This window comes from Bombina bombina, chromosome 8 (assembly GCF_027579735.1).
Source record: "Bombina bombina isolate aBomBom1 chromosome 8, aBomBom1.pri, whole genome shotgun sequence".
Taxonomy (NCBI): domain Eukaryota; kingdom Metazoa; phylum Chordata; class Amphibia; order Anura; family Bombinatoridae; genus Bombina; species Bombina bombina.
This window is the reverse complement of record NC_069506.1, coordinates 211,495,215-211,508,890: the sequence shown is the minus strand read 5'-3', so window position 1 is coordinate 211,508,890 and position 13,676 is coordinate 211,495,215. Positions and strand designations below refer to the sequence as shown.

The window sequence follows — 13,676 nt, the reverse complement described above, 5'->3', positions numbered from 1 at the left end:
GGTATGGTGTTATTTGGATAGTGAGCTGTATTGGATTTACTCCAGATATATATCTTTTGGTGTTGAGACGAAATAATTAAATTTTAGTCTCATCTGACCATAACACTTTTTTCCATGTGGCCTCAGAATCTCCTAGGTGTGTTATGGCAATGCTCAGTCGTGATTGCATGTGATCTTTCTTGAGGAGTGGCTTTTTTCTTGCAACCCTCCCATAAAAGCCACATTTGTGGAGAATTTGTGATATTGTTGTCACATGCACACAATGACCACTCTTTGTCATAAATGCCTGCAACTGTTTTAGAGATGCTGTGCGCCTCTTGGACGCCAGTGTGAATCACTATCCAGGAGAGAGAACACTAAGGCCTAGATTTAGAGTTCGGCGTTAGCCGTGAAAACCAGCGTTAGAGGCTCCTAACGCTGGTTTTAGGCTACCGCCGGTATTTGGAGTCAGTGATTAAAGGGTCTAACGCTCACTTTTCAGCCGCGACTTTTCCATACCGCAGATCCCCTTACGTCAATTGCGTATCCTATCTTTTCAATGGGATCTTCCTAACGCCGGTATTTAGAGTCGTTTCTGAAGTGAGCGTTAGAGCTCTAACGACAAAACTCCAGCCGCAGGAAAATAGCAGGAGTTAAGAGCTTTCTGGGCTAACGCCGGTTCATAAAGCTCTTAACTACTGTACCCTAAAGTACACTAACACCCATAAACTACCTATGCACCCCTAAACCGAGGTCCCCCCACATTGCCGCAACTCAATTACATTTTTTTAACCCCTAATCTGCCGACCGCAACCTACGTTATACTTATGTACCCCTAATCTGCTGCCCCTAACACCGCCGACCCCTGTATTATATTTATTAACCCCTAACCTGCCCCCCACAACGTCGCCGCCAGCTACTTACAATAATTAACCCCTAATCTGCCGACCGCAAAGCGCCGCCACCTACGTTATCCTTATGTACCCCTAATCTGCTGCCCCTAACACCGCCGACCCCTATATTATATTTATTAACCCCTAATCTGCCCCCCTCAACGTCGCCGACACCTGCCTACACTTATTAACCCCTAATCTGCCGATCGGACCTGAGCGCTACTATAATAAAGTTATTAACCCCTAATCCGCCTCACTAACCCTATCATAAATAGTATTAACCCCTAATCTGCCCTCCCTAACATCGCCGACACCTAACTTCAATTATTAACCCCTAATCTGACGACCGGAGCTCACCGCTACTATAATAAATGGATTAACCCCTAAAGCTAAGTCTAACCCTAACACTAACACCCCCCTAAGTTAAATATAATTTTAATCTAACGAAATTAATTAACTCTTATTAAATAAATTATTCCTATTTAAAGCTAAATACTTAGCTGTAAAATAAACCCTAATATAGCTATAATATAAATTATAATTACATTGTAGCTATTTTAGGATTAATATTTATATTACAGGTAACTTTGTAATTATTTTAACCAGGTACAATAGCTATTAAATAGTTAAGAACTATTTAATAGTTACCTAGTTAAAATAATAACAAAATTACCTGTAAAATAAGTTCCGATCAGCCAATAGAATGCGAGCTCAATCTTATTGGCTGATTGGATCAGCCAATAGGATTGAACTTGATTCTGATTGGCTGATTCCATCAGCCAATCAGAATATTCCTACCTTAATTCCGATTGGCTGATAGAATACTATCAGCCAATCGGAATTCGAGGGACGCCATCTTGGATGACGTCCCTTAAAGGAACCATCATTCGTCGGGAGACGCCGGAAGAAGAGGATGGATCCGCGTCGGCTGCTTCAAGATGGACCCGCTCCGCACCGGATGGAAGAAGATCGAAGATGCCGCTTGGAGAAGATGTTTGCCGGTCCGGATGTCCTCTTCTTCCCGGATAGGAGGAAGACTTTGGAGCCTCTTCTGGACCTCTTCAGCACCGGATGCCAGGATGGATCGGTGATACCTGGATGGTGAAGACAAGGTAGGAAGATCTTCAGGGGCTTAGTGTTAGGTTTATTTAAGGGGGGTTTGGGTTAGATTAGGGGTATGTGGGTGGTGGGTTGTAATGTTGGGGGGGGGGTATTGTATGTTTTTTTTTACAGGCAAAAGAGCTGATTTTCTTGGGGCATGCCCCGCAAAGGGCCCTGTTCAGGGCTGGTAAGGTAAAAGAGCTTTTAACTCTATTAATTTAGAATAGGGTAGGGAATTTTTTTTATTTTGGGGGTCTTTGTTATTTTATTAGGGGGCTTAGAGTAGGTGTAATTAGTTTACAATTGTTGTAATATTTTTCTTATGTTTGTAAATATTTTTTTATTTTTTGTAACTTAGTTCTTTTTTATTTTTGGTACTTTAGTTAGTTTATGTAATTGTAGTTATTTGTAGCAATTGTATTTAATTTATTTATTGATAGGGTAGTGTTAGGTTTAATTATAACTTAGGTTAGGATTTATTTTACAGGTAATTTTGTAATTATTTTAACTAGGTAACTATTAAATAGTTCTTAACTATTTAATAGCTATTGTACCTGGTTAAAATAATTACCAAGTTGCCTGTAAAATAAATATTAATCCTAAAATAGCTACAATATAATTATAATTTATATTGTAGCTATATTAGGATGTATTTTACAGGTAAGTATTTAGCTTTAAATAGGAATAATTTATTTAATAAGAGTTAATTAATTTCGTTAGATTTAAATTATATTTAAGTTAGGGGGGTGTTAGTGTTAGGGTTAGACTTAGCTTTAGGGGTTAATCCATTTATTATAGTAGCGATGAGCTCCGGTCGTCAGATTAGGGGTTAATAATTGAAGTTAGGTGTCGGCGATGTTAGGGAGGGCAGATTAGGGGTTAATACTATTTATGATAGGGTTAGTGAGGCGGATTAGGGGTTAATAACTTTATTATAGTAGCGCTCAGGTCCGCTCGGCAGATTAGGGGTTAATTATTGTAAGTAGCTGGCGGCGACGTTGTGGGGGGCAGGTTAGGGGTTAATAAATATAATATAGGGGTCGGCGGTGTTAGGGGCAGCAGATTAGGGGTACATAGGGATAATGTAAATTGCGGCGGTTTACGGAGCGGAAGATTAGGGGTTAATAATATAATGCAGGGGTCAGCGATAGCGGGGGCGGCAGATTAGGGGTTAATAAGTATAAGGTTAGGGGTGTTTAGACTCGGGGTACATGTTAGAGTGTTAGGTGCAGACGTAGGAAGTGTTTCCCCATAGGAAACAATGGGGCTGTGTTAGGAGCTGAACGCTGCTTTTTTGCAGGTGTTAGGTTTTTTTTCAGCTCAAACAGCCCCATTGTTTCCTATGGGAGAATCGTGCACGAGCACGTTTTTGAGGCTGGCCGCGTCCGTAACCAACTCTGGTATCGAGAGTTGCATTTGCGGTAAAAATGCTCTACGCTCCTTTTTTGGAGCCTAACGCAGCATTTTTTTGAACTCTCGATACCAGAGTTAATTTTATGGTGCGGCCAGAAAAAAGCCCGCGGAGCGTTAACAGCCCATCTACCGCCAAACTCCAAATCTAGGCCTAAGTGTACACAGCAATGGAGAAGAGGTGAGAGAAAACAGCTGACATCAGTTGTCTTTCGTATTCCGGTAAGGAAGCTTATTAAAGAGAGACATCACAAAACCTTAACATACACCTAATACGGAGCTTTGGATATAATAAGTGTGAATAAGTTTGAATCATCTGTGATACTTTAATTCTACAGCTATTTCAAACATGGTATAAAGGATACAAAGTGACAGTGTTCATTTTTTGTTTATCAAGAATAAACAGAACTTTTTAGAATAACTATATTGGAACATCAAGTTTGTAAATAAATTGGAAGTCAAAGACTCCACAAACTGCTAATTACACACCTGTCCATTTCCAACGGCCACAGACCTATCCAACACAAAATAAGGGGCAGTCTAAAAGGATATTCAATATAAGCACGCTAAAATTTGTACTTTAACATTACACATTAGTAAAGTATATTGTAGTCAGATTGTTCTTAAGATTGTTTTTAAGTTTTGTAACCACCAGTGGTTCTGTATCATTTTTTTTTTTTATTGTATTTTTTAAGTGTGACACAATATTTACAATTTAATAAATTTGATTATAACCTTAGAATTCCCTCTTTAGTGAAATTATAACATATTTCAAAGTGAGATTTCAACCCTATTGGAGAGAAAAAAAACGGATTACACACACACACACACACATATATATATATATATATATATATATATATATATATATATATATAGTTTTCTTGTGGAATATATTATTTTTGGTGGAATCGTTTTTAAAGAGCTATCTTTGTTTGTAGTAATTTTGATTTTGAGATATTGGGGATATATCTCATCAAAGATATTTGCTCTTCACCTGGGTATATTTTATTTTGTTGTACCTCTTGGAAGCCTCTCTGACCAGTTTCCTCCTGGCTCTTTCAGACGGTTTGGAGCGACGTCCTGATACAGAGAGGGTCTGTGTTGTACCAAATACCTCCAACTTCTTAATAATAGACTTCACTGTGCTTCTAGACATTGATGAAGCATTTGGTATTTTCTTGTATCCCTCTCCTGACCTGTGCCTGTCCACAACATTATGCTGGAGATCTTTTGACAGTGCCTTGCCACCCATAGTTAATAGTTTGCTTCAGTTTCACTACCAGGGACTGAGATGCTCCAGGAAAGCTCTTTTCCTGCTGAGCTAATCAATATGCCCACAGCTGATGAAAGTTGAAGGTCTAATAGCTTTGTATTTGAAGTTTAGAAGGTAATTAGCTACACCTGATTTAATTTACAAGTAATTTTAGGAGGGGGTGATCCTTTTTCCAATTCTGTTTTTAAATTTTGTCTTTATTTTTTGCCTGACATGTTGGTGTTATATCTTTCACTTGGATGTTGTAAGTGGCACTGAGTAATTATAACTGGATAAACAAAAACTGTGTCTTTCTTTATTTCATGCTGCAAAGCAACAAAATGTGATTATTTTCAAGGGGGGTGATTATTTTCAATTCCCCTTTGTATACTCCAGTCAGGCAACATCTTCAAAAACTGCTACATGAAATTTGTTAAACGTTATGTTGAAATGGCATTAAGTTGAAATCCTTTTTATAATTTTTTTTAAAAGAAAAGATACATACAATGAGTGATAATCTTGCAACATGTATCAGTAATTTTAGGTTGTCCAACCATGTAGTTACAGCTTCATCAGGTATCCATTAGTATACATAGTTGCATCTTTTGAAATCTGTACATAACTAGCATAGTTTTATGAAAAAAAAAAAAATATATATATATATATATATATATTTAAGTACTACCATTTTTGTATAAGCTACTCATATCAGTTGCTATAACCTGTTTTTAACAGAGCAGTACCAGGAAAGTAAAGACTAGTAATTATAGTGGACAAGTTTTTCTGGTTTGGTTAATTGCAAGTTGTATCTCCATGAAGGTGAGGAAAACAAGATTATCAGTGTAGTAGAAAAGAAGAAAGAAAGAAAATAAATAAATAAAAAGGATACCTATAATTTTTGTTTTCGTTGCTTTTTTCCCTTCCGCCAAGGTTCTCTTGTCTGACCAAAGGATTCTCCAACGCACTTGTTGTGTCTTGAGGTCATTGTGTCCTGTGTCCTTCTCCTGAAATGGCATTTATGCATGCACATAGTATTTCATTTTGTTTGTTCTTTTTATCTCACATATGTGAGCAACGTCTCAGTATTGCGGTTTTAAAACCTTATATCCAAATCTACTGCACAGTTTTCTATCAAAACTAGAAAAACTACCACACATGATATATCTTTACATCAAATTTCACAAAGGTTGGTAAAGTAGCTGTTGCTTTGTCTAAAAATTCTAATATGGTTTTTTATTTATCCAAATTTAATGATCCATTTCAAAGTTATGAACATCAGAATATATACGTTTGTAACAAAGAATTCTTGTTTAGATGCAGATGCAGCTATAGTTAGATCTTTATAATGTTCATATGAGAAGCTACATATACATGGCAACCTTTTTCCAATTATAAGGCAGTATGGACTTCTTAGGTATGGTAATTAACTACCTGTGTGTAAATATTTTATAGATATATTATTGGCTGTTGATGTAAATAGCTGATTGATGATACGTAGCATTGTGGGTTGCATTTCTATTCTTACTGCATCCCTTAAAAAAAAAAAAAAAATTTATATATATATATATATATATATATATAAAATGTATGCTTACCTGATAAATGTATTTCTTGACACGGTGAGTCCACGGATCATCATTAATTACTGTTGGGAATATCACTCCTGGCCAGCAGGAGGAGGCAAAGGGCACCACAGCAAAGCTTTTAATTATCACTTCCCTTCCCACAAACCCCAGTCATTCGACCAAAGGAAAAGGAGAGAAAGGAAGCAACGCAAGGTGCAGAGGTGCCTGAGGTTTATACAACACAAAACTGTCTGAAAAATACAGGGAGGACCGTGGACTCACCGTGTCAAGAAATAAATAAATTTATCAGGTAAGCATAAATTTTGTTTTCTTTCTAGTGACACGGTGAGTCCACGGATCATCATTAATTACTGTTGGGAATCAATACCCAAGCTAGAGGACACAAATGATAAAGGAGGGACAAGACAGGAAACCTAACCAGAAGGTACCACTGCTTGAAGAACCTTTCTCCCAAAAGAAGCCTCAGCCGAGGCAAAAGTATCAAATTTATAAATTGTTAAAAGGTATGCAGAGAAGACAAAGTTGCAGCCTTGCAAATCTGTTCCACAGAAGCTTCATTTTTGAAGGCTCAGGAAGAAGAAACAGCCCTCTTGGAATGAGCTGTGATTCTCTCAGTGTCAGGGTGCCAGGAATCAGACTGAGACGAGAAGTGCAAAAATAATAACACCTTTATTAATAGCAAAAAATAATAAAAAGTCCACAAGTCAAATAACAAGCCAGGAATTAAAACCAGAGCTGGTAGTCAGACAAGCCAAGTCAGGAGTCAAAGCAAGTAGTCAGACGAGCCGGGAATCAGGAACAAGGAGAACAGCAGAGTCAGGAACAAGGCAGAGATCAGGAACCAGGAGGGACTTCAGACAGCCAGGTAATACACAGGAGCTCTCACAAACAGGTCTGAGACAACGCAAGGGCAAAGCATACTGAACAGAGTCCCTTTAAATAATAAGTAATGACATCACAATTCTGAGACTGCATCCTGTCTAAGTAACAGGCGGAGGTGTTCCAGCTTAAACCAGCTTAAACCTGAAGGATACAACTTCAGCATCAGAAGAAGGAATTATACTGTCAGAATCTGAGATTTCACCCTCAGACGCTACCGAAGTGTCTTCCTCTTCAGATTTTTGAGAAAGGGAACCTTGGCTAGCCGCAACCTGATCAGAAACCTACTCACTGATTCTTTAAACTTCCTCTTGCACTTTCCCTGAAGTATGGGAAAAGCAGACAGCGCCTCAGATACCGCAAAGGATACCTGGGTAGCAATGTCTTGCAAAGAAAATCCTACCGAATTGTGAGAGAAAACGCAGGGCATTGCATGTGTAGAAAAAGATTGGGATGCATGAGGGGAAAGCTGCGGCATATCTGGTACAGGAGACACCTGAACAGCATGCGCCTTAGCTAATGGTGGCTCATGATCAAAAAGTCTATCCCTATAACACAAAGTTCTTTTAATGCACAAAGAACAAAATGGTACTGGTGGTTCCACCTGGTAGTTAAAATATACTTTGCATGCAAAAATCTGCAAGGCCTCTTGATCTATCTTTTAACACAAAACCCCAAAAGAGAAAATAAAAACTGCTTTTATTTTACCCTTAATAAGCTAATAAAGAAAAAATGCTACTGTGCCTTTAAATAATAAGTATTGGAAAAAATAGAGCAGATATACTGCAAATTCCCCAGGCAACCCTCTACACCTCAGTAGCTTTACTGAGGTGCCTACCTGTCCTGCTGCCTGGGAACGATTCCACCACTCAACTGATCTGACTGAACTCCAGACCTGTGAAACCGTTGTCCGAGCCTGTGTCTAGCGGAGCAGCTGACAACTGCGTCACTTTCCCGGAAGCGGAATTCACCGCTACTTTCTCTTCAGAGAGAAACGGAAAGCGCGCCAAATAATAGCCACCTCAGAAGGACCCACCCCTCTTTTAATCTGTTGCCATCCCGGCGGTCGGAAGTAAAGTTCCGATGGAAGTATGGCTGTACTAAAAGATCCGCAGACCAGGATCTGTTAACAAAAAATGGTCCACAATCACACAAACATCCTGCCTGGATCTCAACCAGAGCTAAGGACACAACTGAGCCACCAATAACATTAAAGAAAACGTCCCGCTATTAAACCTTAATAGGATCAATAATAAAATGTCCCCTTAATTTGTAACTGGAGCTATCTGCTCAAGTGCCAGATTTTCCTTAACACTTAAAGAAAATTAAACATGGCACTTACCTGAAAATCAGTCTGTCCGGCAGCAGGACAGCTCACCTGGTTTGAGAGGGTGATTCTCCTCACACGGACCTGTGGAAAAGGAAAGAACTAAGTAAGCTTACTCAGGCTTTCAGATTAGGGCAGCAAAATTGATTGAGAAAACGCAGAGAGGATTGTACCTCACAAGTTCCCAATTGCTTAAAAGCCACCACTGCTCTACTGAAGAGACTGACACGGACTAGGCTAGACCCCAGGAAAGATCAGAGCAAACCTACTCTGCTTTAAAATAATAAAATCTTGATTGTAGACACCAAAAACTTCACCACCTCTTTGCAACGCAGGCAAAGAGAATGACTGGGGTTTGTGGGAAGGGAAGTGATACTTAACAGCTTTGCTGTGGTGCTCTTTGCCTCCTCCTGCTGGCCAATAGTGATATTCCCAATAGTAATTAATGATGATCCGTGGACATACCGTGTCATTAGAAAGAAATATATATATATAAAATAATTTTTATTTTTTTACAGTTCCTTCTTCCCCTCCTGATAGTCCTAATCACCTTGGTGGTGGAGAAATTGCTGGAATTGTTATTGCAGCACTTTGTGGAACAGCACTGCTTGGCTTTCTAGGTGTCATGGGATTCAAAAAGTTTAAAAAAGGTAAGAAAAAGATTGATTTGCCATTAAAAATTTTAGGAAAAGAGTATTGTTTTTATGAAGAAATAAACGGCTAGATTTAGAGTTTGGCGTTAGCCGTCAAAACCAGCGTTAGAGGCTCCTAACGCTGGTTTTGGGCTACCGCTGGTATTTGGAGTCTTGTAGGTAAGTGTCTAACGCTCACTTTTCAGCCGCGACTTTTCCATACCGCAGATCCGCCTACGCCATTTGCGTATCCTATCTTTTCAATAGGATCTTTCTAACGCCGGTATTTAGAGTCTTGGCTGAAGTGAGCGTTAGAAATCTAACGACAAAACTCCAGCCGCAGAAAAAAGTCAGTAGTTAAGAGCTTTCTGGGCTAACGCTGGTTCATAAAGCTCTTAACTACTGTGCTTTAAAGTACACTAACACCCAAAAACTACCTATGTACCCCTAAACCGAGGCCCCCCCCACATCGCCGCCACTCTAATAAAAATTTTAACCCCTAATCTGCCGACCGCACACTGCCGCAACCTACGTTATCCCTATGTACCCCTAATCTGCTGCCCCTAACACCGCCGACCCCTATATTATATTTATTAACCCCTAATCTGCCGCCCCCAACGTCGACGCCACCTACCTACAATTATTAACCCCTAATTTGCCGACCGGACCTCACCGCTACTATAATAAAGTTATTAACCCCTAATCCGCCTCACTAACCCTATAATAAATAGTATTAACCCCTAATCTGCCCTCCCTAACATCAACGACACCTAACTTCAAGTATTAACCCCTAATCTGCCGACCGGACCTCGCCGCTACTCTAATAAATTTATTAACCCCTAAAGCTAAGTCTAACCCTAACACTAACACCCCCCTAAATTAAATATAATTTAAATCTAACGAAATAAATTAACTTTTATTAAATAAATTATTCGTATTTAAAGCTAAATACTTACCTGTAAAATAAACCCTAATATAGCTACAATATAAATTATAATTATATTGTAGCTATTTTAGGATTTATATTTATTTTACAGGCAACTTTGTATTTATTTTAACCAGGTACAAATAGCTATTAAATAGTTTTTAACTATTTAGTAGTTACCTAGTTAAAATAATTACAAAATTACCTGTAAAATAAATCCTAACCTAAGTTACAATTAAACCTAACACTACACTATGAATAAATAAATTAAATAAAATACCTACAAATAAATACAATTAAATAAACTAACTAAAGTACAAAAAATAAAAAAAGCTAAGTTACAAAAAATAAAAAAATTAATTACAAACATAATAAAAATATTACAACAATTTTAAGTTAATTACGCCTACTCTAAGCCCCCTAATAAAATAACAAAGCCCCCCAAAATAAAAAAATGCCCTACCCTATTCTAAAATTAAAATAGAAAAGCTCTTTTACCTTACCAGCCCTTAAAAGGGCCTTTTGCGGGGCATACCCCAAAGAATTCAGCTCTTTTGCCTGTAAAAAAAAACATACAATACCCCCCCCAACATTACAACCCACCACCCACATACCCCTACTCTAACCCAAACCCCCCTTAAATAAACCTAACACTAAGCCCCTGAAGATCTTCCTACCTTGTCTTCACCATGCCAGGTATCACCGATCGCTCCAGGCTCCGAAGTCTTCATCCAAGCCCAAGCGGGGGCAGGAGATCCATCATCTGGCTGAAGTCTTCTATCAAGCGGCGGCTGAAGAGGTCCAGAAGAGGCTCTAAAGTCTTCATCCTATCCGGGCAGAAGAGTAGATCCGGACCGGCAACCATCTTCTTCCAAGCGGTGACAAGCGGCTCCATCTTGAAGACCTCCGATGCGGATCCATCCTCTTCTTCCGACGTCCTAAGTCCGAATGAAACTTCCTTTAAATGACGTCATCCAAGATGGCGTCCCTCGAATTCCGATTGGCTGATAGGATTCTATCAGCCAATCGGAATTAAGGTAGGGAAAATCTGATTGGCTGATTGAATCAGCCAATCAGATTGAGCTTGCATTCTATTGGCTGTTCCGATCAGCCAATAGAATGCGAGCTCAATCTGATTGGCTGATTGGATCAGCCAATCGGATTGAACTTGAATCTGATTGGCTGATTCCATCAGCCAATCAGATTTTTCCTACCTTAATGCCGATTGGCTGATAGAATCCTATCAGCCAAACGGAATTCGAGGGACGCCATCTTGGATGATGTCATTTAAAGGAACCTTAATTCGGACTTAGGACGTTGGAAGAAGAGGATGGATCCGCGCCGGAGGTCTTCAAGATGGAGCCGCTTGTCACCGCTTGGAAGAAGATGGTTGCCGGTCCGTATCTACTCTTCTGCCCGGATAGGATGAAGACTTTGGAGCCTCTTCTGGACCTCTTCAGCCGCCGCTTGATAGAAGACTTGAGCCGGATGATGGATCTCCAGCCCCCGCTTGGGCTTGGATGAAGACTTCGGAGCCTGGAGCGATCAGTGATACCTGGCATGGTGAAGACAAGGTAGGAAGATCTTCAGGGGCTTAGTGTTAGGTTTACTTAAGGGGGGTTTGGGTTAGATTAGGGGTATGTGGGTGGTGGGTTGTAATGTTGGGGGGGTATTGTATGGTTTTTTTTACAGGCAAAAGAGCTGAATTCTTTGGGGTATGCCCCGCAAAAGGCCCTTTTAAGGGCTGGTAAGGTAAAAGAGCTTTTCTATTTTAATTTTAGAATAGGGTAGGGCATTTTTTTATTTTGGGGGGCTTTGTTATTTTATTAGGGGGCTTAAAGTAGGTGTAATTAGCTTAAAATTGTAATATTTTTATTATGTTTGCAATTAATTTATTTATTTTTTGTAACTTAGCTTTTTTTATTTTTTGTACTTTAGTTAGTTTATTTAATTGTATTTATTTGTAGGTATTTTATTTAATTTATTTATTGATAGTGTAGTGTTAGGTATAATTGTAGATAATTGTAGGTATTTTATTTAATTAATTTATTGCTAGTGTAGTGTTAGGTTTAATTGTAACTTAGGTTAGGATTTATTTTACAGGTAATTTTGTCATTATTTTAACTAGGTAACTATTAAATAGTTATTAACTATTTAATAGCTATTGTACCTGGTTAAAATAAATACAAAGTTGCCTGTAAAATAAATATAAATCCTAAAATAGCTACAATATAATTATAATTTATATTGTAGCTATATTAGGGTTTATTTTACAGGTAAGTATTTAGCTTTAAATAGGAATAATTTATTTAACTTAGGGGGGTGTTAGTGTTAGGGTTAGACTTAGCTTTAGGGGTTAATACATTTATTAGAGTAGTGGCGAGGTCCGGTCGGCAGATTAGGGGTTAATACTTGAAGTTAGGTGTCAGCGATGTTAGGGAGGGCAGATTAAGTGTTCATACTATTTATTATAGGGTTAGTGAGGCGGATTAGGGGTTAATACATTTATTATAGTAGCGGAGAGGTCCGGTCGGCAGATTAGGGGTTAATTATTGTAGGTAGCTGGCGGCGACGTTGTGGGGGGCAGATTAGGGGTTAATAAATATAATATAGGGGTCGGCGGTGTTAGGGGCAGCAGATTAGGGGTTAATTATTGTAGGTAGGTAGCAGCGACGTTGGGGGGGGCATATTAGGGGTTATTAAATATAATATAGGGGTCGGCGGTGTTAGTTGCAGCAGATTACGGGTACATAGAAATAATGTAGGTTGCAGCGGTGTACGGAGCGGCAGATTAGGGGTTAAAAAAAAATATGCAGGGGTCAGCGATAGCGGGGGCGGCAGATTAGGGGTTAATAAGTGTAAGGTTAGGGGTGTTTAGACTCGGGGTTCATGTTAGGGTGTTAGGTGCAGACGTAGGAAGTGTTTCCCCATAGGAAACAATGGGGCTGCGTTAGGAGCTGAACGCTGCTTTTTTGCAGGTTTTAGTTTTTTTTCAGCTCAAACAGCCCCATTGTTTTCTATGGGGGAATCGTGCACGAGCACGTTTTTGAAGCTGGCCGCGTCCGTAAGCACCGCTGGTATTGAGAGTTGCAGTGGCGGTAAATATGCCTGTACGCTCCCTTTTTGGAGCCTAACGCAGCCATTCTGTGAACTCTAAATACCAGCGGTATTTAAAAGGTGCGGGGGAAAAAAAGCCAGCGTTAGCTACGCGGGTCGTTACCGACAAAACTCTAAATCTAGGCGAAAGATTTTTAAATAAAATGGTGTGAGAGAATGTTATATTCCATTATTAGATGTTTTTTGTTTCTCTGTTGACCAGCCTTAAAGGGACAGCAAAACCTTGGGATGGTAATATAAAAAGGTTTTTTAAGCATAGTAAAAAAAACTTTGCAGTATATATTTTTTTTTTTGTGCCCCCTTTTCTGAAATTTGAAGTCTTTAATCTGTGGGCTTTTTAATTCCCTGAACTGGAAGTGCACACTATAATCCTATGCCTACATATCTGTCCCTTAGTGGCTACAGCAGAGATAAGATAGCAAAGTGCAAAACTATTGAGATTTTACTGGCAAAATGATAGTGGCTAGCCTTGTGTATTTCACAAGTCCTGATTGGTTCCTTCAAATAAGACAAGTAGTGTGGGGAGTTTGGCTATTGAAAAACAGTTGCTGCAAACAAGATTTTAATGCAGT

The 13,676-nt window shown here is 39.1% G+C and overlaps 1 protein-coding gene across 1 annotated transcript in view; it reads left to right on the top strand.

Annotated features, from left to right (window-relative positions):
• The window catches only part of LOC128638736 (carcinoembryonic antigen-related cell adhesion molecule 8), a 150,354-nt gene that overhangs the window by 112,341 nt on the left and 24,337 nt on the right, over positions 1-13,676 (top strand). The window contains exon 3 of the mRNA XM_053690869.1: positions 8,949-9,080. Within this exon, the coding sequence (XP_053546844.1) occupies positions 8,949-9,080 (132 nt within the window). The remainder of the gene's footprint in view (positions 1-8,948; positions 9,081-13,676) is intronic.